The following is a 25,560-nucleotide window of genomic DNA, read 5'->3' on the forward strand; positions in this document are numbered from 1 at the left end:
GGCGGTGTTTCGGGATTGTCTGGTTTTGTCTTTGCATGGTGGAATTTTAACTTGAATTTGTGGATACAGTGGTGACTGCGCTCACAGACAATGGGCCTGAGCCCAAACGGGGATTTCCACTACTATTTCTCTGTGCTGCTTGGAGGGCCCGCAGATCACGGCCATCCAATATTGGTTTTCAGCCTTGTGTAGAGACTTCTCCGGATTCTCTGAATCTTTTATTGATATTATATACCGTAGGTGATGAAATCCCCAAATTCTTTACATCATTTTATGCTGAGGAAAGTTTTTCTTGATTTGCTGCACCATTTGCCTTTCACAGAGTGGTGAACCCCTCTGCCCTCTTCACTTCTCAAGAGTCTCAGATTCTCTGGGATGCTCTTTTTATACCCAATCACGTGTCTAATGTTTCGCCAGTTAACCCCGTTAGTTGTCACATGTTCCTCCACATGTTTTTTTTTTAGCATTACACAACTTTTCCAATCTTTTGTTGGCCCTGGCCCAACTTTTCTGAAATGTGCTGCTGGCATCAAATTCAAGATGAGGAGATATTTCTTTCTAAAATAAAAGAAAATCTTCAGACAAGACTATTGCCAAGAGATTTTTTTCAAATCCCGCCCTCGTCTCCACCATTTCTGGTTAACGGCCCACCCCCACAGTCCTCTCACATCTCATTCATGTGAATGCTTTTGTCAGACTCAGTTTCTGCGCTCTCAGTTCTTATGAATTTTTACGTTTTCCTCACTTTAAGTTCCCAATAAAAGAAGACGTATTATGTCCAAATCCTATTGAAGAATTTCATCCCGAAGGGTTATCAATACAAGAAATGAGTACACGGGCAATCCTAGCACCGAGAAACGATGAAGTCAAACGAATTAACGTGAAAATTGTCGATTGGTTACATTGGTTAAATGTGCATCAATAGTCTCTGCTGAAACAGTTGTTGGTGATGGTGCAGAAGATGAAAACATCAACGTACAATATCACGAAGAATATCTACAACAGTTAACACCATCCAGTCTTCCAACAGCCGAATTACTGTTGACAGAAGGATGTATCGTAATGTTATTGTGTAATTTATGTCTGAGTGATGGGCTATGCAATAGGACAAGTTTAATTGTGTTCAGAATTGCTCGAACAATTCTGACATTTAAAATTTTAACAGGCGACAATAAAGGTAATGTAGTCCATCTTCAGGGGATAACATGAGACACCAAAGGAGATGGTGATATGCCATTTGTATTAAAATGTTTACAGTTTCCCGTTAGAATAGCATTTGCAAAGACAATTAACAAATCACAGGGACAAACATTTGAAAAAGTCGGTTTATTTATTAGAGAGAAAGAAACGAAATTCACTCACGGGCAGATATACGTTGTGTTGTTAAGATGCAAGTCCAAACACGCAATCAAAATTCAAAGTGATATTGATGAAAAGTTAATTCCAAATATTGTTTTTACTGAAGTTTTACAGTAAAAGTGTAAGTTTAAAAAGTGTTTGCATGTTAATTTCAAAGCCAAACAGAACGAAATTGTATAATGCAATGAATACCTCTAACGCAACAGGAAACATAATTTTCTTTCAAATTATTACGTTTTACTCCTTTTTTACTTTGGTTAATTACTCGCTGTAATGTAAAATATTTAGTTCTATTATCCATCCATCCATTTTCCAACCCGCTGAATCCGAACACAGGGTCACGGGGGTCTGCTGGAGCCAATCCCAGCCAACACAGGGCACAAGGCTGGAACCAATCCTGGGCAGGGTGCCAACCCACCGCAGGACACACACACAAACACACCCACACACCAAACACACACTAGGGCCAATTTAGAATCGCCAATCCACCTAACCTGCATGTCTTTGGAATGTGGGAGGAAACCGGAGCGCCCGGAGGAAACCCACGCAGACACGGGGAGAACATGCAAACTCCACGCAGGGAGGACCCGGGAATCGATAGTTCTATTATGCATATGTAAAAATTCCCATGAAAATAACAATCTGTTTAAATTGTACATCCGCTTCCCCATATGCGAGCGGCAGAGCCGCGAAGTGGCTAGCGAGTAGTGCCCACATAGGGGTTGGCGAGTGAAGCAAGCAGAGGGTGGAGCCCCATAGTTTCCAAAACCAATTTCTTGGTTTCAACATTTGATATGTTGTTTTTCTACTATTTTCAGTTCAATAATTTGCAAATCATCGCATTCTGTTTTTATTTACGTTTTACACAGCGTTCCAACTTTTTTGTAAATGGGTTTGTAATTCCCATCAAGATGCTACGATTCGAAACAGGCTGCAGAGAAGATCAATGATTTTAGAATACGGCTGTAACATAACGAAATGTGTAAAAAATGAAGGGGTCTGAATACTTTCTGAAGGCACTTAAGGTCTCTGGTGATGGTAGTTACTCGCTGAATCATGGGGTGGCACTGTGTTCAAATTCCTTCTCTCTTCCTCCATCTGCAGAACGGAAGATTGGGGGTCATTCCACCACTGATGGCATTTCCTTTATGCAACGGCCTGGATCTGCCTCTTCCTGCATGGAACCAATATGACCAGTAGCTCGGCCATATTGAAATTAGTTCTACAGTATACTGAGCTCTTGTTTGAAAAGACACATCCGCAACTTGTTGTATGTATTTTGTATTTTTGAATACTCAAATTTGTCAGTAACTCTATGATGTTGTCTTATCTTCTATATATATATATATATATATATATATATATATATATATATATAGATATACATATATACACACACATACAGTGGGTACGGAAAGTATTCAGACCCCCTTCAATTTTTCACTCTTTGTCATATTGCAGCCATTTGCTAAAATCATTTAAATTAATTTTTTTCCTCATTAATGTACACACAGAACCCCATATTGACAGACAAAAAAAAGAATTTTTGAAATTGTTGCAGATTTATTAAAAAAGAAAAACTGAAATATCACATGGTCCTAAGTATTCAGACCCTTTCCTCAGTATTTAGTAGAAGCACCCTTTTGAGCTAATACAGCCATGAGTCTTCTTGGGAAAGATGCAACAAGTTTTTCACACCTGGATTTGGGGATCCTCTGCCATTCCTCCTTGCAGATCCTCTCCAGTTCTGTCAGGTTGGATGGTACACGTTGGTGGACAGCCATTTTTAGGTCTCTCCAGAGATGCTCCATTGGGTTTAAGTCAGGGCTCTGGCTGGGCCATTCAAGAACAGTCACAGAGTTGTTGTGCAGCCACTCCTTCGTTATTTTAGCTGTGTGCTTAGGGTCATTGTCTTGTTGGAAGGTAAACCTTCGGCCCAGTCTGAGGTCCTTAGCACTCTGGAGAAGGTTTTTGTCCAGGATATCCCTGTACTTGGCCGCATTCATCTTTCCCTCGATTGCAACCAGTCGTCCTGTCCCTGCAGCTGAAAAACACCCCCACAGCATGATGCTGCCACCGCCATGCTTCACTGTGGGGACTGTATTGGACAAGTGATGAGCAGTGCCTGGTTGTCTCCACACATACCGCTTAGAATTAAGGCCAAAAAGTTCTATCTTGGTCTCATCAGACCAGAGAATCTTATTTCTCACCATCTCAGAGTCCTTCAGGTGTCTTTTAGCAAACTCCATGCGGGCTGTCATGTGTCTTGCACTGAGGTATGTGTGGAGGGGGTCTGAATACATTCCGTACCCACTGTATATACACACACACATGTATATCTGTATCTCTATATATAATCTTCATTTGGGTCTTGATCTTTGTTTGTCCGCAAATGAATTAGAAGAAGAAGCACTAGATGGCAGTAGAGAGACAGCTAAAACATAGGCATTGCTTTAAGAATCTCCTCCAGGCTTATACTACTGAAGACTGTAGTACTCCAGTCACACCTCAAAATACAGACATTCAAACTAAACAAATTGTTTGCTTTAAATGAACTAATCTTTATATATAATCTTCATTTGGATCTTGATCTTTGTTTGTCCGCGAATTCCACACATGCGTAGACCACCTTCCAGTTTAGTACGTTGTTGTTACTCACGGATGTCAACAATGTGAAAGGTATTATGAAAAGGGTGGTTGACAGTGTTACGCTGGTTAGCTCCTGAGGCCTGGTTAGAGAATGAGATTGCCGAAGATAAAAGGTTACGTGCCTACGTAACATATGAATGAAAGAAAGACAGTGGGTAAAATGAATGACAACGTAACAGCACGTTCCGGAAATTATTATTGTTACGTTGCAGCCCAGCCCGCGAGTGCTGCGCGTCTCACAGTTGTACCCTGGCTTGCTCACATGTCAGTGAAGTGATCCCTATTTATGCTTTAAAGAGCCTGGATACCTATGTGTCCCCATTTTGAGAGTCTGCTCCTCCTACAGCCAGCAGCAATACTGGCCTGCTACCCAAACAGTGTGGCGGCCCTGTGAAGATTGTAGAGGAGAACTCCCTGCATCATAACACATTGCCACTCTCTGACGCCCTCGTTATTAAGTAACCTTACCTTGAGAATGTCCATCTTCCTTACCTGAACATACCTGCCACATATACAGGGGGTGGGCAAAAGTAAGTTTACAGTTCCGAGTACACAAGGCTGGCAATTTGGGCACTTAAGAGATTGTATCTAAGTGCACTGTGACATACTTTTGACTAAATAAAGTTAATAAAGCTATTGTAATGATCATAACCTTCATGTCTTTTTCCATACGAACAACTGCCAACCCACTTTTGCCCACCCCTGTATACTTTATGCTCATATTTCTTCACGTGAAAGTGCAAAATATGTTAATATGAACACGTCCACTGCTGCATGGCAGTTGGCATGGCTTCCTCACAGATCCTGGGTATCTGTTACACCTGAACAGCAGGACCATTACATCACCCCGATTAATTTGAATATCTACCTTGCTTAATATTCATATTCATAAAACATATTTGAATATTTTTGTATATGTCATATGATGTTTCTCTTTATATGTTTCAACATTATGTTTGGTGTTCATATGATACTTGTATTTATGTGTTGGACTGGGCACATACTGAATAAGAAGACATTGAAATAAATTTAAAAAATGAATCTAAAGTAAAATGTATCGCTATACCACATAAATATAAGAGCAAATCAATAATTTTAAGTGTGATGAAAATTACTTGCAGCTACCATGGCAAATAGGATTTCTTTTTTTTTTAATTAAAGACATCAGTAGAGAAAGCAGTTAAAGATTCATAGCATCACACTTAAAAAATGAAATATTCCATAATTTCTGATAAACTATTTTTTTTACCTTGCAACGAAAGTCAAGATAAGGGAGCTGCAGACTTACCTGTCATAAATTTCCTGGAAGATATCCTTGAACCGACCGTCGTACTTCTTTAAAATGGTATTCTTGGTGCTCATGTAGAGGGGCCAGCTTCGTGCCAGGGCCATCTGGAATGAACTGTGTGCAAAGTCTCGAATGGACTGGTCAGTGTTGTACATTCCCAAGGCTACTCCCCCACTTCCTTCAAAACAAAAATAAAAAAACAACACGATTGATTATTTTATGGTGACACAATAAGAAAAGCACTTGAAATAACGGCAAAAAAAAAAAAAAGACCCAACAGTTCACTTTCCTGCTAACTGCGGCACAACAGTAAATCAAAGCCCTTGATGTTAGAATTTGCGAGAAAGCAGTTCATATTTTAGCCCATGAAGGGTATAGAGGACAGATTTGGTACCAACTAATAAGATTTCTGTTTTTATCAGGATTGAGTTGTAAAAAATGATCTGTCATCCAATGATTGATTTCCCGAATGCAGTCAGTCAGTGCAACAGGTGAAGATTTTGCAATTGCATCAACACTTAGATAAAGTTGTGTGTCATTGGCACAACAGTGGAAGCTTAAACCACACCGACGAATAATCTCACCTAATGGGAGCATAGAGATGTTAAAGAGGACTGGACCGAGAACTGACCCTTGAGGGATACCTTGTGTGAGTGAAGATGTGGCAGATTGCTGTCTATCCATTATCCAACCGGCTATATCCTAACTACAGGGTCACGGGGGTCTGCTGGAGCCAATCCCAGCCAGCACAGGGCGCAAGGCAGGTAACAAGGGCACAAGGCAGCCCACCGCAGAGTGGCAGATTTGTATTCCCTAATGAAGATGTAGTCACTGAGGTATGATGTGAACCAAGAAAGAGCAGCACCAGAGATACCAATAGCTGAAAGCCTGGACAGTAAAATGTTATGGTTAACTGTATCAAAAGTCAAGGAGAACTAGAATAGCGGCCATCCCAGAATCTGCGGTTGTAAGCAAGTCATTGGCTACCAGCAGTTTCAGTGCTATGTAAGGCTCTGAATCTCAATTGAAAAGGCTCAAGCAGGTTATGCAAGTTTAAATAATCATTGAGTTGAGCAGCAACAACCTTTTCGAAGATCTGAGCCATAAATGGAAGATTAGAAATTGGATGATAAAATTTTAGCCGTTACAACAACAACATTTATTTATATAGCACATCCATCCATCCATTATCCAACCCGCTATATCCTAATTACAGGGTCACGGGGGTCTGCTGGAGCCAATCCCTGCCAACACAAGGCGCAAGGCAGGAAGCCAGCCCACAGCAGTATATAGCACATTTTCATACAAATAATGCAGCTCAAAGTGCTTTACATGATGAAGAAAGAGAAAAGAGACAAAATAAATAAGAATCAAAATAAGGGAACACTAATTAACATAGAATAAAAGTAAGGTCCGATGGCCAGGAAGGACAGAAAAAACTCCAGATGGCTGGAGAAAAAAATAAAATCTGCAGGGGTTCCAGGCCACAAGACCACCCAGCCCCCTTCTAGGCATTCTACCTAACATAAATGTAACAGATCTGAGCCAGGTTTTTTTTTTGAACAGGGGTTACAGCAGCAGTTTTTAAATCACTTGGACCAACACGGGTGTGGAAACTAAAGTTGATAAAGTGAGAAATGGGAGCAGAAAATTTGTCAGTGCAAGCCTTTATCAATAAAGTAGGGGCAGGATCTAGGTGGCACGTAGATGGCAAAAAAAAAAAAAAAGGCAAATGGATCCATTTAAAGTGACATCTACAACACAATGAAGTGTGCAGAAGGTGAAGGGGTCTGAAAACTTTCTGAATCCACTGCACAGTATGAAGCAAACGAAAAATCTGGCTATAATTCAGTTACCTAATTTGTCCAAAAACATAATCAGGTAGCAGCTCACCATTTCTTGTAAACCAAGTATAGAGAAAGTACTGGAATTGTCGAAAAATTCGATTTCGAGATTTTCCTGAACCTCAACGTTTTAGACATCCCTGAGTCCGAAAATGCCATTTTTTGAATTATGTCTATGTGTGTGTATGTAAACATGATAACTTGAGAACGTTTCACTTCAGTCAACCAAATTTCGCATACAAGTATGAGGTACAAAACATAGATTTCTACTAACTTTTTTATTCATGCAGCTGCAGAGTCTGATTTATTCAACTTTACTTTTATAATAATTGTTCAATATATCAATAATTTGATTTGATTTGTTGTTGACAGTTCTATAATGTAAATAATATAAAAATATAATCCTTGTCTTGCGGTTTACTCCTCAAATATCCATCCCCATATATGAGTACGGGAGGGTAGGGGAGACCACCCCGGATTTTTTCATATGCCAAAGTGTTCGCGACCCACCGGCAGAGGTCCCCCTCTGTGAATTTAGCATGATCATCTGAGCAGGGGAAGAGAGGCTACCCCCCTCAGTGAATCGAGCAAGATCGTAATCGTGCTTGACAGTCCTGTGCAGATTGGCAGAGCGTTAGATGAATCGAATGCGATTGTCAATGCCTTTCCTTCTTGGTGAAGCCAGCACGATAATCAGAGTAGGGTTTGAGAAGGTCATTCAGGATTGACTGTGATCCACCCGCGAGGCGGTTGCTGCTGTGAATCGACTGCGACCATCAGAACGGTGAAGGGGAGGGAGGGGTGTTTCGTCCAGGGTCGGCTGTGGCCCACAGGTTGGGAAATGCTGCTCTAGGTAATGTACTAATACGTCAATGAAAGATGGACCACACTACATGTGCCATGGCATCAGCACTTCACAGTTGATTTTAACATTTGTGTACTGTTTCTTATATAACTCTTAATGAATTAGTACCGTTCTATATACTTAAGTTTCCATTTCATTTGTTAACACAAAAGCCTGCTCCTCTGTTTTTCAGGTAAAAAGGAAAGCAGTTCCGAGGTAAGGTTGTTATCCATGCTAGTAATGTTGCTGGAAACTGGAGACTTATTATGTGTTGATTAGCACAGAATTTCACAGGACCCTGTACTTGTGACAATAAGAACCTCATAAACATGGGTGAACACAAATGCACACTAGGGTCGGTTTAGCAACACCGATTCACCAACCATGCATGCCTTTGGACAGTGGGATAAAACTCATATGGACGTGGGGAGAACATGCAAACTCCATGTAGGGAGCACCCGGGATGCAAACCCCAGTCTCCTTATTGCAAAGCACCAGTGCTACCACAGCACCACCATCTTGCGTCCCAACTTTTTAGCTCTTTGTAAGATGTCACTTTGATATTCAAAGTCAGTTTTCTGTCTGGGTGGGCAAGAAGAGAAAATCTTTCAAAGGCCAGAGCGGTGTGGTGACATTAAAACCAATGCTAATTCTCCTTCTGGGTTTAACTGTATGAAGAGTAGAGCCTGTTGAGTAAGTTTCATGTAAGCTAGAATCCTGTGAATCAATAAATATGATGTGGGCTTCAGTGTTTAGACCCCTAAGCAGCACCCTCACCTGTTTGGATGGAGAATTTCCTGGTAAATTTCTGAAAGTGGACACACTTACCTTCAAAGTCATGCACGACGTACGTGACTGGCTCACCGCCATTTTTTGGAGTGTACTTTATCTCAACTCTTCCAGGCCCTGGTACCACAAAATCTGTAGCTCTGTACTGTTTTGAAAAAAACAAAAAAACAGAGTATAAATATATACATCTGTGTTCGGATTCAGCGGGTTGGAAAATGGATGGATGGATGGATGGATAAATATATACATACCGTATATACTCACGTATAAGTCGGGTCTGAAAACCCGAAAAATCAATCATAAAATCAGACCCTGACTTATATGCCCGTTCAAAAATGCAACACTTAATTATTATTATTATTTCTTTTTTACATCTTCTTGCCTCCTCTAATCTCGTACCAGTTTCTCAGGCGCATCAAATGTTGTTGCAGCAGCGCAGTTACCAATTTCTTTCGCTACTTCAACGATGTTTAATTTAAAACCAGCTTCATATTTTCTTCTGATTGAATGCTCCATCGTAGATAAGGGATGCTCTTACGATAAAGGTGTATGAGGGTGTGAGATACAAAAAACACAAATCAGTGCAAACGTCACTTCGGAATAGTTTGGGTATTAATTACCATGTGGTCACGTAGGCACAATAGAGCGAGAAAGAGAGTTTAGGAGCACACGCTGATACAGCACATTGCCACACCCACATAGAAAAGAAAGGTCGTGAGCTCCGTGGTTACTCTCTCAGGTGGGCGTCAGCATATCGTAATCTCTTGTACCAATAGCGTGAGTTTTCTGCATTTGACTTATACGACCGACATTATAAAATACCAGAAATTATACAGTAAAATCAAGTCCCGACTTATCTGTGGGAGAACTTATCCACGAGTATATATGGTATTTAAAAAGAAATTCATACCTATCTTATTGCACACAGTCACTATGTTATGTGTGTTTGACACCTTTAGTCAGAACTAACACACAGTCCCTCAAACCACTTAGCAGACCTACTACTATTAAAATCATCATATTGGGGTTGGTTGGTAGTCCCTTGGAACTTGGAGACTCACCATCTTAGCATAGCAATGTCGACTGCTCAGCAACCCACCATGACCCCCTCCACAAATCATAGACGACCCATTCCCACTAAATACTACGGTGACTTGCAACTCCACACCACCCTTGACGGCAGCAACCCACAACAAACCCACAGTTTAAGAAGCTCTGGACAAAAGAAATCGTTGAACAACTACCCCCGTGTTTAATCCTGATATACTTTACTGCTCCTCACTTATTAACAGAAGTCTAAATTAGTCTCCTCTGCCCAAAGTTCAAATGGCCTACTCTCCAATTATACATTTACTTTGTTAATGATCCACGTTCAGTGGAGTTCACCTGATAACACAGTCCACTCCAAATCTGAAGGAGCTGGTGCCTCTCATGCTGGACATTAGGCGATTTGATAGTGGCAGTTCAGAGGCATGGCGGAGCTGCAAGCACCACGGGTTCAGCTATTTGAGTTTTAACATCCTCATCATACCTGTTTTCTTTCCATAGGCCAACACATCCTGTCAAATGGGCTGCCGTTCATATTCATTTTAAAATGTACCTGTTAACTCAAAATCGAATTTTATTCAATTGAACGTCAAATAAAATACTGAGGTTCTCACATGAGAGGAAAGTCCAACTTATGTTTGATATTTTGAGAAGTTTTGGTCACAATGCTCTAAATGTCCCTGTGAGGAGTTGGGGTCTGTCCTGACAGGAATCGTCCTCAAGGGGTCGCAGTACCAAAGAGCAAACCAACATGTACTCACAGCTGCAATTTAGAGTGGCCGATCAGCCATAATAATAATAATAATTCATTACATTTATATAGTGCTTTTCTCAGTACTCAAATGCTATCCACACAGGGAGGAACTGGGAAGCGAACCCACAATCTTCCACAGTCTCCTTATTGTAAAGCAGCAGCACTACCACTGCGCCACCTGTGATAACATAAGTTGAACTTCACTGTAGGTAGGGGCAAACCTTAGTATCTGATGCTCACACTGTTGAACCAAAGAAACGCACCTGAGTGATCATAAACACCTGTGACACCAATTGTCCCAAAGGTTATGGTGCCCTGAAATGGGGAGAGGGGAACCACGCTTAAAAAAATTGTTGTCATTTCTATATACTGTAACCAAAATATACGCAAATACCCCGAATAAAAGTCTGCAGTGTGCACTTGAATCACGTCTGAATTGCTTGATTTATACTTTTAAACTGGGGAGCAGAGGGTGAAGTCCAGGAAAAATGTGTCTTTGCCCCAAACACTGGAGGGCACAGTATAAGGTTACCTGTTTTTAGTGAATACAATTTGACATTTAGGAAATAATAAACTGAAAGGTTAAACTTGGAGAAAATGGCAGTACTCACTTGATCTCCATAAGCATGACGGCCTATGATTATCGGTTTGATCCACCCAGTCACCAATCGGGGGATATTCTTACAGATGATGGCTTCCCTGAACACTGTGCCACCCAAGATGTTACGGATTGTGCCGTTGGGCGATTTCCACATTTTCTTCAGCTTAAATTCTTCCACTCTCTTCTCGTCAGGAGTGATGGTGGCACATTTGATGCCAACATTGTACTTCCTAATGGCTTTAGCAGCTTCAGTTGTCACCAGGTCATCTGTGGCATCCCGGTTTTCCATTCCTAAATCAAAACTTTATATGGGAAAACATTATTAGGAAACCATTATCACACCTAAAGCATGAATTACTAAGTCAAATTGAAGCTTAATAAAGAAATCACAAAGGAAGCTGATTACAGCACCTTACAGAGATGGAAAATTCAATCGCGGTTCACAGCTCAATGTTCATCAATTTACTTTGATTTGTTGATGAGCTTTGGATTTGATTAAAAGGCGAGGCTTTTAAGCCAATGAATACTGTTCAAACTGTGAAACATGGAGGTAGCAGCACCATATTGTGGTGGTCTTTTGCTGGTTAAGGGACTGGGGCACTTCAAAAATTAAATAGCATCCGGAGGAAGAAGAAACATCTCAAGTGATCAGCCAGAAAGCTAAAACCTGGTGCAAATATGGCTTCCAGCAGGACGCTGATGCTAAGCAGAACTTCAAAGTCGTAACGACAACAAGAATGAAAGGATAGAAGTGGCCATCACAAAGTTACTTAACACAGGCATGCATGGAGTTGTGAAACATTGAATTTGAAGGTCTTTAGCCCTGGCCACCTGAACCCCAATGTACAGTAAATATGTGGGCATAACTGAAAAAGGGTGTTCATGCAACGAGGCCCACAACTCTAACTGACAAACACCAGCTCTGTCAGGAAGAGTGGGCAAAAATTCCCACCGGACATCGTGAGAGGCCTGTGGAAGGCAACCCTATGCATGTGATTGAAGTTAAGCTACTGAATACTAACAAAGGGTATGGAAACCATGGAAAAGCTGAGCCAGTAAATGAATCCACGCTTCTGACTTGCCTAAAGTCGGTTTGTCTCCTTGGTTTTTGACGTTGGCACGTAATCCATTTTGGTTCTTGAAACAGAAGACAATTTGAAAATGACACAGTACCCGCACTGAAGCCGGCGCAATCCAACATGTTGACGATGGTGTATGGGTAGTTCGAACACGCACAACGCAACACTCCGCTGTTAGTCTACAGTAATTAAAGCCAAAGTCAAATGAACACTGGATGCTCCGCTGAGGGGTTCCACCATTTTTGAACAACACGCTGAAGTGAAATTTCTGAAACCTGAAATGTATTAACCTGAAAGCTGAAATACAGGATGGCACAGGAAAACAGGAAATTCTGGAACGAGGTGTTGGCGACCTTGGGGCGTCAGCAGTTGTTTGGGACCAATGCGACCTCGTTTAGAACCCCTTGCCATTAGTTATAATGGAGCAGTGGAGTGATGAGCAACGAGCATTCGCTGTGAAAGCCTTTTATAAGAATGTCGATAGTATGATTGCTGTGCAAAGGGAATTTCGGTGTAAGGACGTCATGATCGTGTCCCGTCTGCTCATGTGATTACAACATGGGTGCGTAATTTTGAAGAAAAGGCTCCAGCCTTAAAAAAAAGAAGTCCCCAGGTGGAGCCACTTCGCATACTGCCTGACAATCGATGTCAGCTATTTTACAATTGTTTGGAAGGTGCGTCATTTCACGCAACAGTAACATTCCATGTCCTCCGAGATCCCTAGATCTCACTGTTTGTGATTATTTTCTGTGGGGACATCTTAAAAACCAAGTGTACCGCACACGTCCTGCAACCATTGCTGAACTAAAATGGAGGATTGAAGAGGAAAATCGCTGGCATTCCTCTTGACAGGTTACGTCAAGCAATGAAGAATTTCCACAACAGTCTGTCACTGAACACCTTCATGATGTTATCTTCAAAACATAAAATGAATATTGAATGAATATTGATTACCATCATTAGTTGCATATCCTGTACATTTTATCATTAAATGTATTTTGTAATTTGTTTATTCGTGCATTCAACATCAATTGCAAATTTCCAATTTCCCTGCACCAACCTGTATTTTAACAACTTACTGCGGCACCATTTTGAATCGTTGGGTGGCACAATTATGGCGAGTTTCACATTGACCGTTAAAGACAACCTCCCAGAGCTCTCCAGGACCACGCCTGCATGACGTTCCTACATTTTATCATATCACTTGCCGTTTCGGTATCTGTGTTTAGATAATTTTAAAAGACCAAGTGCACTTTTCGGTATTTTTGTTCTCAATTTCCTGTCTTATTTTCTGGCTTACGATTCTGATTCATCTGTATATATATATATTAAATCTAACATATGTCTATCTGCTTTTCATGAGAGAACTACTTAACGGATTTAGATCAGGTTTTTTTTTTTAATTTGCCTGAACATTCCAGTTGATTTTGCGACCTCTATCATCGCGCTAAGTATCATAGTTCGCTTGCGGTACGGATTTATTAGCGTGGATCCAAGAGAGACACAGCGGGCTGAGGGGAGAGAGACAGGGCCTTCTTCACTCACGCGCCAGCCTCAGGGTGTATCTTACATCCGCTTAGCTAGCGAACAAGAGAACCACTTAACGGAATTAGATTGTTTTTTTTCTAGAACTTGCTTGAACATTCCAGATTGATTTTGGGACTTCTGTCATCGCGCTAAGAATCAAAGTTCGCTTGCAGGAGCGATATATTCATGCTAATCTGAGACAGAGGCTGCGGGCCGAGGGGGAAGGATGACATCAGGAGTGGGGAGTCGGTCTACTTCTGCGTTTTGGAGTGTAACTTGCCTCCACTTAGCTAGCGATGTTTTTGTTTATTGATTTTTTAAAGTTTGTCCTGTTTCACTACTACGTGGGCGGAGGCACGGGGGACGGCTAGTACCTCATATTTCTAGCTTGGCCTAAGATCGGTTTGTCTCTTTGGTTTTGATGGCGGCATGTAACCCATTTTGGTTCTTGTTTAATCTTCCAATCCTGAAATAAAAGTCATTCTGCTTCATCAGAACAAAGATGAATAGGATGGATGAGCTCTTTGGACCAAATGGCCTTTTCTAGTTACAAATGTTCTGATATACAGTGGAACCTCGGTTTGCGAGTAACTTGGTTTACAAGTGTTTTGCAAGATGAGCAAAATTTTTTAATAAATTTTCACTTTATAAACGAGCGAGGTCTTGCAGTACGAGTAGTATGTATACGCTTTGTCTGCTGAGCGTCATGTGATCACAACTGAGCTGATGGTTCTTCTCTCTCTCTCGCTGCGGGATTGTGGGCAATCGTCTCCTATTCTCCGTCTGAGTCGGCGTACCTCACTCATATAGTCAACATCCGTACGAGCGTATAGTGTTTACTGCAGCATTAGCATTGTGACTGTGTGCACGCACACGTGTGTGTGCTGTGACGTGCGAGTCCCCGTCTTGCACCCTAAAACACGAAGCTGAGTCTCAGTACTTTAGCAATACCAGCTTTATTCAGCTTGAAACAGCAACAGCGCGGTTATTTATTGTAGCGAGATCTGCGGCTCTCCTATACACAGACACAGCAGTCAGGCAGGGCCCTGCGCATTTATAAAGTTCCTTGTTCCTTGTATCACCCATCGACGGTAGGCGCTTATAGCATGTCCGCGATCTTTTCGGATTCGGTTTTACGGCGAACTGCTACAGCGCTGGGAGACTGCGATTGCTTTGGGATGCTCTTCCGCGTGTCGTCCCGTTGCGTGTAATCCCACAAGAGTTTAGAAACTCACTCACACCAGCCATGATTCTTTTCAGAGGTAAAGTGCAGGTTAATTTGTTTGATGTATTTTTACTTTATATTTTGTATTAATCATTTTTATATGAATAGTTTTGGGTTGTGGAACAAATCATCTGAGTTTCCATTATTTTTTATAGGGAAATTCACTTTGATATACGAGTGCTTTGGACTACGAGCACGTTTCCAGAACGAATTATACTCGCAAACCGAGGTTCCACTGTATTTAACACAATACGACATAAATGGAGTTGTGAAACACTGAGTTTGACAGTCTTTAGGCGAGGTGCATGGAAACCTTTGGCCTCAACTGTAATTCTTTAATTCAAATGAAGCTTTTGCAAAGGTCTTGTTACATGGCAGTCCACCTCCAAGTATCAACATCCTTTGTTTTCCCTTGGAGACTCGCTACCAATTGTCGTCTGGGGGGTTTCAACCTTACAAGCAGCGACCCATCACGAGGCTGTCCGTAAAACATTTGCGACCTTTTCTCATTCAGAAGAATTGCAAGTCATAACTCAGTGCGGCCCAGGTTTTGGATTGTGACCCAAAGTTTAAGAAACACTGCTCTAGAGTTCTATTCATAATATCCCGATTATTTACCAGATGTTAACTTAAATACTGTAACTAAAAATATACTTCTACTAAAAACAAAGACTCAAAATGATATTTTTGAATTAGCATTCAGTAAGACTGGGGGTAAAATACCTGCGCTTAAAGAACTTAACTCTAATACTCAATGGCTAATAATATCCTCCCAGAGAACAGTGCATCTTATCAGGCTTGGAGCACTTGAGTTGTGGCCCCTCCCTGTCACCTTTCACCCACTTCTTCTTGGGACTCCCAGCTACTCTGAACAAAGGTGTCAAGGCTCAAGTCTTTAACTGCTGTCAGCAAGACAAGGATTCTGTTGACTACGCAGTCTATGCTTCCATAGACCTTTGAACTCTGAAGTGCTAAGAATTCACATTTTTTGCTCCGATGACTTAACAAGAGGTGGGAAAGTAGTGGCAGAGCTTTACCAGTAGAAGGTGGACTCTGTGAGCTTAGCAGGTCAATTCCACGTGGGATTTAGCATTTTACAAATTTCAGAAAGATTTGCACATTTTGTTCATAAAGCTATAGTTTTATTAAGAATGCTCAGCTTTCACAGTATTGCTGCTTGAGAAAACGGATATCCTCTTGTGATTCCTATGTGTAGTTTGCATGTCCTCCCTATATTTGTGAGGGTTTGCTTTAGAGATGCCTGTTTTTTTATTTTAAATTACTACTATTAATTTATTTGACTGACGAGGTGACTCACAAGGGTCATGCAGTGGTGTCAGTAGTGGGATTGGAATTCACAATCTCAGGGTTTGACATCCAAAACCTTCACCAGTATGTCACACTCCCAGACCTTTAATGAGCTCTTGGGCACGGCCATCAGCAGAGTGTCTGTCTGCGGAGAGAGTGTCGACCTCGTCATCGAGAGGTTTACTGACCTCAACAGTGACATTCATGTCTCTGGTGACTCTTCCTATGAAGTCAGTAGACGGATTGGGAGTGCATGGGGGGTCATGAGGTCACTGGAAAGGGATGTGTGGCGCTCCCGATATCTATGCAAAAGGACGAAGGTCCAAGTCTTTAGAGTCCTAGGGCTTCCTGTCTTGTTATATGGTTGTGAGACATGGACGCTATCCACTGACCTGAGGTGAAGACTGGACTCCTTTGGTACTGTGTCTCTTCGGAGAATCCTTGGGTCGTGCTTGTCCGACTTTGTGTGAGTCCTGAATGAGGCACATTACGTGCATTGTGAGGGAGCGTCAGTTACAGCACTACAGCCATGTGGTGAGATTCCTCGAGGGTGATCCAGATGGCAAGGATCCTCGTTGTTGAGTAGCTGAAACAGGCCAAGGGGATGCCCATGCAACACCTGGCTGCGGCAGATAGAGTGGTCATTTCTGGAGGGTGGGACTGGACCGCGTGTCTGCCTGGGGGGTTGCCAACCAGATTCTCAAGCCGTTTCGTCATGTGGTGGGTACGGCACCAAGCTGTATCAGTGCATGCTTTCCAACCTGACCTGATCTGACCTGACACTGCCTTGTCTATCAGTCTATTAATTATATACAGTATATCCTTAGGGCTGAGCGGATGGTCGATGACATCATCCATCGTTGATTGGCTGGGCACATCATCGATTGGTGCTTGTAGAAATTTCCTCAAAGTGCTAAACTGCAGCTGTCACTTTTTTCCCCTCTGACTTTAGCTCATTTAGCAGTAGTGTGCTGTAGCTAAAGGAAGGCAGCCTTGTTACAGTACAGTACAGTACAGGTATAGTGGACTCCATTTGGATTCTCACTTTTCAGCCTCATGTCTTATTTGACTTTCACTGACACAGCTCTTCTCCTCATGTTGAACAATGGCAACTACAGACTCCAAAGGGTAGAAGCTAGCCGAGGTATCTTACGAAGCCATGAAACACACCTGATGAAGATCATCACTGGCTGCAGCTCGAAGCGGGGTACCACCATTGAGAGAGATGTGAAGAGAGCAAACCAAATGAACAACTTTTTTAACAGGTTTGACCACCCTAACCCACTCTCACTCTCACCTCGGAGTACTGCACCCTCCACACATCCTTCTGCTGATACCAGCATAGGAAAAACATCCCCACCCATAATAACAACAGCGCAAGTGAGCAGAGAGCTGAGGAGACTTCGTGCCAGCAAAGCAGCGGGTCCAGATGGAGTATCGCCATGACTGCTGAAGGTCTGTGCATCGGAGCTGGGGGGTCCTCTACAGCGCATCTTCAACCTGAGCCTGGAACAGGGGAGAGTCCCGAGGCTTTGGAAAACATCTTGTATCACCCCAGTCCCAAAGGTATCACGTCCTAGTGAGCTGAATGACTTTCGGCCTGTTGCTCTGACATCACATGTGATGAAGACCATGGAGAGGCTGCTGCTTCACCACCTTAGGCCACAGGTTCAACACGCCCTTGACCCTCTGCAGTTTGCATATCAGGAGAAGGTGGGAGCGGAAGATGCCATCATCTATATGCTACACCGATCCCTCTCTCACTTGGACAGAGGCAGTGGTGCTGTAAGAATTATGTTTCTAGACTTCTCTAGCGCCTTCAACACAATCCAACCTCTGCTCCTTAGGGACAAGCTGACAGAGATGGGATTAGATTCATACCTAGTGGCATGGATCGTGGACTATCTTAAAGACAGACCTCAGTATGTGCGTCTTGGGAACTGCACGTCTGACATTGTGGTCAGCAACACAGGAGCGCCACAAGGGACTGTACTTTCTCCGGTCCTGTTCAGCCTATATACATCGGACTTCCAATACAACTCGGAGTCCTGCCACATGCAAAAGTTCACTGATGACACTGCTATCGTGGGCTGTATCAGGAATGGGCTGGAGGAGGAGTATAGGGACCTAATCAATGACTTTGTTAAATGGTCCGACTCAAACCACCTACACCTGAACACCAGCAAAACCAACGAGCTGGTGGTGGATTTTAGGAGGCCCAGACCCCTCATAGACCCAGTGATCATCAGAGGTGACTGTGTGCAGATGGTGCAGACCTATAAATATCTGGGAGTGCAGCTGGATGATAAATTAGACTGGACTGCCAATACTGATGCGCTGTGCAAGAAAGGACAAAGCCGGTTATACTTCCTTAGAAGGCTGGCTTCCTTCAACATCTGCAATAAGATGCTGCAGATGTTCTATCAAACAGTTGTGGCGAGCGCCCTCTTCTACGCAGTGGTGTGCTGGGGAGGCAGCATTAAGAGGAAAGACACCTCACGCCTGGACAAACTGGTGAGGAAGGCAGGCTCTATTGTTGGCATGGAGCTGGACAGTTTAACATCTGTGGCAGAGCGAAGGGTGCTCAGCAGGCTCCTATCAATTATGGAGAATCCACTGCATCCACTAAATAATGTCATCTCCAGACAGAAGAGCAGCTTCAGCGACAGACTGCTGTCACTGTCCTGCTCCACAGACAGATTGAGGAGATCGTTCCTCCACCAAACTATGCGACTCTTTAATTCCACCAGGGGGGGTAAACGTTAATATTTAACATTATACATAGTTATTGTCTGTTTTTTTTTTTTTTCACCTGTATTATTATCATTCTTTAATTTAATATTATTTATTGTATCAGTATGCTGCTGCTGAAGAATGTGAATTTCCCATTGGGATTAATAAAGTATCTATCTATCTATCTATCTATCACACCTGAGGAATCACAAACACCTCTGACGCAAATTGTCCCAAACATTATCATGTCCTGAAATGGGGGAAAAATGTGTCTTTGTCCCAAACATTATGGAGGGCTCTGTATGTGCTGCTGTGGTGTTCACAGACTCCGAGTGCCCAAAATTTCTCACTCATTTACGAAGCTCACTGTCCTTAAAATATTTGCTCACAAATTGGAGCTCTTTTGAGACTTTAGCTGGTTTTGCAAATTTTAAAGGGTCTCCTGAAGCCACTCCTTCTTGCCACCCTCTCTGACCTTGGCATCACTGGGACTGCTCTCAGATGGTTCGAGTCCTCCATCTCCTACAGTGTGTCCTGGAGAGGGGAGTTCTCAAAGGCCCACCAGTCATGACCCCAAGGATGAGTGCTGGGTGCTCTATTTTTCTCCCTGTACACCATCTCGCTGGACTCCATCATCCAATCACATGGGATCGCTTATCTAAGTACTATGCTGATGACACACAGCTGTGCCTGTCATTCCCCGCACCCCCCCCCCCCCCCACCACCACCACCACCACCGAGGAGAATATGCTATCAGCTGGAGTATCAGTTTGACATCCGTGGCACAGCGACGGGCGCTGAGCAGACTCCTGTCAATAATGGAGAATCCATTGCATCTACTAAACAGGATCATCTCCAGACAGAGGAGCAGCTTCAGCGACAGACTGCTGTCACCGTCCTGCTCCACTCACAGACTGAGGAGATCGTTCCTCCCCCTGTCTGTATACCTGCATTGTTATCACTCTTTAATTTAATATTGTTCTTTATCAGTATGCTGCTGCTGGAGTATGTGAATTTCCCCTTGGGATTAATAAAGTATCTATCTACGTCTAACCGATATCTCAACCTGGATGAAGGACCACCACCTACAGCTCAACCTGACAAAAACTGAGCTTCTTGTGCTCCTGGCCAGCCAGTCTGTTCAAATCCCCATCTCTGTACAGCTTGGCTGTCACTGTCGCTAACACCCGCCAGGTCAGTTTGCAGCCTTGGGGTGGTGATTGATGAACAGCTATCTTTTTCTGACCACATTTCTATGGTTTCTCATTCATGCAGGTTCATGCTGTACAACATCCGCATGATCAGACCTTATCTGACAGAGTATTCAGCATCTTTGCGCTGCGATTCTTTATGTTCTTGGTTATTTGTTGGAAGTTTAAATGATTTATTGATTGTTATCTATAACTGTAAATGTATGAGTTATTACGTTTTCGCTTGTAGCAATCAACTTATGTTACCTGTCCTACTACACTTGCTTAACAAGCAGGGCCTAGTCTAATGTTACTCAACTGTTTACCTCTTTTGCAAGTCGCTTTGGATAAAAACATCTGCGAAGCAAATAAATGTAAACGTAATATAAATGTGATGGAATGAAAGGTCATAGGGTGGGTGACCGATTCGCAGAGTAATGCAACTTGTCAGCAACGTTACAATATTTTTCATTCGCCATTCATTTTCCTAACCCACTTATAAACAAGGAATCTTTAAAAATAAAAAGATGTATTTATACAGAATGCTCTGTGGTGCAAAAAATAGAAAAATGATAAAATGCTTAGGAAAAAACATAACTATACTGCGCAAAAAAATTAAAGGAACACTTTTTAATGAGCGTATAACATCAAGTCAATGAGACTTCTAGGCTGTTGATCTGGTGGTCAGTGAAGTAGCAGAGGGGCTTGTTTATCAGTGTACTAGAGGGGGCAACAATGAGACGACCCCCAAAACAGGAATGAATGGTTTCATAGGTGGAGGGGGGCCACTGACATTTTCCCTCCTCATCTGTTTTGTCACTCATTTTACATTTGGCTGCGGTCAATGTCACTACTGGTAGCCTGAGGCCATACCTGGAACCTACAGAGCTGGCACAGGTAGTCCAACTTCTCCAGGATGGCACATCAATATGTGCCATTGCCAGAAGGTTTGCTGCATCTCCCAGTAGTTTCAAGGGCATGGAGGAGATTCCAGGAGACAGAAAGGCAGTTCCTCTAGGAGAGCTTGACAGGGCCCCTCACAGAAGGTCTTTAACCCATCAGCAGGACCCACCAGTATCTGCTCCTTTGGGCGAGGAGGAACAGGATGAGCACTGGCAGAGCCTACAAAACGACCTCCAGTAGGCAGGCCACTGGGGTGAATGTCTCTGACCAAACAATCAGAAACAGACTTCATTAGGGTGGCCTGAGGGCCCGACGTCCTCTAGTGGGCACTGTGGAGCTAGATTGGCATTTGCCATAGAATATCAGAATTGGCAGGTCCACCATCTGTGCTTTTCACAGATGAGTGCAGGTTCACCCTGAGCACATGTGACAGACGTTAAAGGGTCTGGAGAAGCCGTGGAGAACGTTATGCTTCCTGTAACATCGTTCAGCATGACCGGTGTGGTGGGGGATCAGTGATGGTCTGGGGAGGGATATCCATGGACGGACACACAGACCTCTACAGACTAGACAACAGCACCTTGACTGCCATTTGGTATCGGGAGGAACTCCTCGGACCCATTGTCATACCCTATGCTGGTTCCTCCTGGTGCACAACAATCCTTGGCCTCATGTGGCTAGAGGATGAAGGAATTGATACCATTGACTAGCCCCCCCACTCACTCGCCTGACCTCAATCCAATAGAACACCTCTGGGTGGGACACTATGTTTCAGTCCATCCAACACCTCAGTCTGTCCAGGAGCTCAGTGATGCCCTGGTCCAGATCTGGGAGGAGATCCCCCAGGACACCATGCGTCGTCTCATTAGGATGTTGTCAGGCATGCATACAAGCATTTGGTGGGGCCATACAAAGTACTGAGTACAATTTGGAGTTGCTGCAATGAAATTTCGGCAAAATGGACTCGCCTGCCTGCTGCATCATTTTTTCACTTTGATTTTTGGGGTGTCTTTGAATTCAGCACTCTATAAGTTGATTAGGGCGGCACGGTGGCGCAGTGGGTAGCGCTGCTGCCTCGCAGTTGGGAGATCTGGGGACCTGGGTTCGCTTCCCGGGTCCTCCCTGCGTGGAGTTTGCATGTTCTCCCCGTGTCTGTGTGGGTTTCCTCCGGGCGCTCCGGTTTCCTCCCACAGTCCAAAGACATGCAGGTTAGGTGGATTGGCGATTCTAAATTGGCCCTAGTGTGTGCTGGGTGTGTTGGTGTGTTTGTGTGTGTCCTGCGGTGGGTTGGCACCCTGCCCAGGATTGTTTCCTGCCTTGTGCCCTGTGTTGGCTGGGATTGGCTCCAGCAGACCCCCGTGACCCTGTGTTCGGATTCAGCGGGTTGGAAAATGGATGGATGGATGGATAAGTTGATTACTTGATCACTTTCATTTCCATCAAACGATGTGCTATCCTTTCATTTCTAACACATTACCAGTCCATATCAGTAGAAATAGCCAGCAGGATTTTTTTTTCCCCCATTGAGATGCAATGTGTTTTCACTTTCAAAGTGTTCCTTTAATTTTTTAGTTCAGTTTATATAAAACAAGAACTAATAAAAAAAATGATTAAATAAATTTATAAAATAAAACCATCACGTGTTTTTATAATTAGGAGTTGACCATTCAGTCGATTGGGCGAGTCTGGCTGGGTTATCGTCAAGTTGTCCCAATCTCTCACACTTCTATTCATGCATTTTCTAACCGACTTATCCAGCTCAAGGTCATAAAGATCAGGTTCCAGTTTTGGCAGGATGAGATGAAAAGCGGAAACCAGCCCTGGTCAGGACACCAGTCCATCACAGGACAGCAAGGTCACACTCCAGTTGTTAGAAGCTGCACTTAAACTACAAAACTCAGTAATATGTTATAGACACCAATGAGGTGTGTGTACACATAAGCCTATTTGGAACTTGGGAGGGAGGGGATGTTCTCCTCGCTGACTGGAGCACACACCGCTTACCTTTCAAAAATAGTGCCCCTCAGATGAAGGTGCTCTAGGCAGTTGCCTAATGGATTGACAGGCTCCGACCCAAAACAAGCAGAGTTTCCGATTTCATATTCTCCCAGTGTAGCCTTGTCTGCAGGTGCTCCACCTTGTCAAAGGTGTGCATTTTTAGTTAATCAGAGACTCGAAACTGGCCACATATGAGTGTGGGTATGGATGTGGGGGCCCTGTGATGGACTGGTGGCAAGTGGCAATTCTCTGTATGGCTTGTGCCTTATGCTGTCACGTTAGTTTTTATGCCCCCATGGCACTAAACTGAATTACACAAGTTTGAGAATGCTGTGTTAATAGTGTATATGTCTTACCTGTGCAGATCCATTTCTACGTAGGGAAAAATCAGTTTTTCCTTGATCAGCTCCCAGATGACTCTTGTCATCTCATCTCCTTGCATTTCGACAACAGACCCAGCTTGGATTTTCCTAGACATTTTTAAATCTAAGCAGAAATGGGGAAAAAAAATCAAGTTGTCAAATGTCAATAAAATATAAATGAAAAAAAATAAATAAATCACCTCAATGTAGAAAAGCAACATTTTGAACGACAACTTTGGTTACAGTTCTCTTTCAGGGATGCAGGAATTAATGAATGGCATGCTTTCTTCTTTATAGTCGAAGTTTTGCAACAGCTATGATTCAGCAGTTTTGCCAAGTGTGTTAAATGGAATCTGCTTGGAGAACACAAAGAGGGTTTCTCCAACGGGGGCTGCTCTTGTGAAGCAATACTGTCACCTAATCCAACCAAGAAGAGCAGTGCTAATAATACAGCAGAGAGATTTTGGACTGGGATCAGTCTTCTAATAATTCTTTTTTTATCTTAAAGTGCTAATCTTTTTCTGTATTGTCACAGTACTACTTACAAGGCTAACCACTGACGCGGAAGTGCTAGCAAAACGATTGGTGTGTGTGTGTGTGTGTGTGTGTGTGTGCGTTATGAGGACAATCACAGTTCGTCTATACATTTCAACGCCAATATCACAAAGCAGGAGCAATAAATGCTTAAAGGTAAGGACTTGATGAAGGCGTTCTGCTCGACTCCTTTCCACAGACTGACAGATTAGTAGCATAAATAAACAAAATAGGCTGACGACCCTGAAGTAGAACACAAAACATCAGTCATAAAATAACAGAAACGTCTTTTAACCGAAGTACTGCGGAATGACAGCATACGCTGAAAGGAAATACCGTCTTCGTATAGCTTTACACTTAACACCAATGCAGCGCACAAATGTAGCATTTAAACATGAGTGTCAGTGCTATCGCTGTTTATTACTAACATGCCCGACTTACCTTACCAAGAAAAATTGCTTGCAAAAACTTAAATAAAATACAGTTCGCCTGTGTAAATATTCGACCGAATGCAAACCCCTCCTCCAAGTCGTCTAGGAAGCAGCTTTCTCCTTTGAAAGGCAGTTCCCCTTCACCCGGGTGGGCGAGGCTTACCATGATCGATAAGGCGTTCGCCCAATCCTATTGTCAAATTGTACCAATCCGCGCGTAAAAGCCGGCGTCTTCAACCAATCGTAGGCGCCCAGCTCACAGACGTCGCTCAGGAGACTAAAAGAGGAGGGTCTTGTAACTAAGGCATAAGGAGGGGTTTGGACTGACAGGTTTGTGAGAATTCTGAGAATAAAACAAATGGTTGTTTAGTCGTTTTAGAATCTAAACGTACAGTATATCTTCAGATTGTTGTGTTAAATGCGGACGGCTTTCAGAAACTTGTATTGTTTGTGATACGATTTTTTTTGGCGCAAACTTCATTTATACGTATTGGAGCGTATTTCAAGTTGACAAATGTAGAGATTTTAGATCAGGAAGCGATCGACAACCGTAACTGAACTTGCCTACTTCAACCAACTGCTTGTTTCGGTGGGCTTGACTTGAAGCGACGTTCACCACCCTGACCACCACAGAGTTGTAGAAGATGTAAAGAATGAAACTACCCGTATTAAAGGAGTGCATCCTCCGAAAAAAAGAGCCTGCCCTGCTCTTTCTTCTCGAGTTTCTCAGTGGGGTGAGACCAGGCCAGCCTGTCACTGATGTGGACCTCCAAGTCCTTTTAGCAGTGCACCATGTCCATGCCCTGAATGATGACCAGGGCGTAGAGGATTTTTTTGGTGCTGCAGTTTCTTCATTTTGCTTCAGCTTAATTGCAGATAATTAATTGTGCTCAAGTCCTCCACCTGGGAATTTGTTATTTCCTCTTAGGGAAGAAACTGGTATGGACACAGAGAGAACTCCACGTAGGGGGAACCCAGGGATTTAAACCCTGGTCACCTTGCTGTGAGGCAGCAGCACCACCACTGTATCAACGATGGTGTAGACTTGGCAAGTCCTGATAAAATTTTCAGCCCAAGGACAGTTCAAAACCTGCA

General features: G+C 43.0%; 1 protein-coding gene across 2 annotated transcripts in view; it reads right to left on the reverse strand.

Moving 5' to 3' along the window:
• idh1 (isocitrate dehydrogenase (NADP(+)) 1) overlaps nucleotides 1-24,622 on the reverse strand; it is a 42,346-nt gene extending 17,724 nt beyond the window's left edge. The window contains exons 1-5 of one of the 2 annotated variants that reach the window (XM_028808039.2): nucleotides 24,476-24,622; nucleotides 23,495-23,624; nucleotides 11,186-11,477; nucleotides 8,813-8,918; nucleotides 5,297-5,474 (exon numbers count right to left, since the gene is read on the reverse strand). In XM_028808039.2, the coding sequence (XP_028663872.1) occupies nucleotides 5,297-5,474; nucleotides 8,813-8,918; nucleotides 11,186-11,477; nucleotides 23,495-23,616 (698 nt within the window). In that variant the 5' untranslated portion in view covers nucleotides 23,617-23,624; nucleotides 24,476-24,622. Of the gene's footprint in view, nucleotides 1-5,296; nucleotides 5,475-8,808; nucleotides 8,919-11,185; nucleotides 11,478-23,494; nucleotides 23,625-24,475 lie in introns of both variants that reach the window. The other variant, XM_051930322.1, reaches the window with a different exon arrangement.
• Between the last annotated feature and the right edge of the window lie 938 nt (nucleotides 24,623-25,560).

Source organism: Erpetoichthys calabaricus, chromosome 8 (assembly GCF_900747795.2).
Source record: "Erpetoichthys calabaricus chromosome 8, fErpCal1.3, whole genome shotgun sequence".
Classification (NCBI taxonomy): Eukaryota; Metazoa; Chordata; class Cladistia; order Polypteriformes; family Polypteridae; genus Erpetoichthys; species Erpetoichthys calabaricus.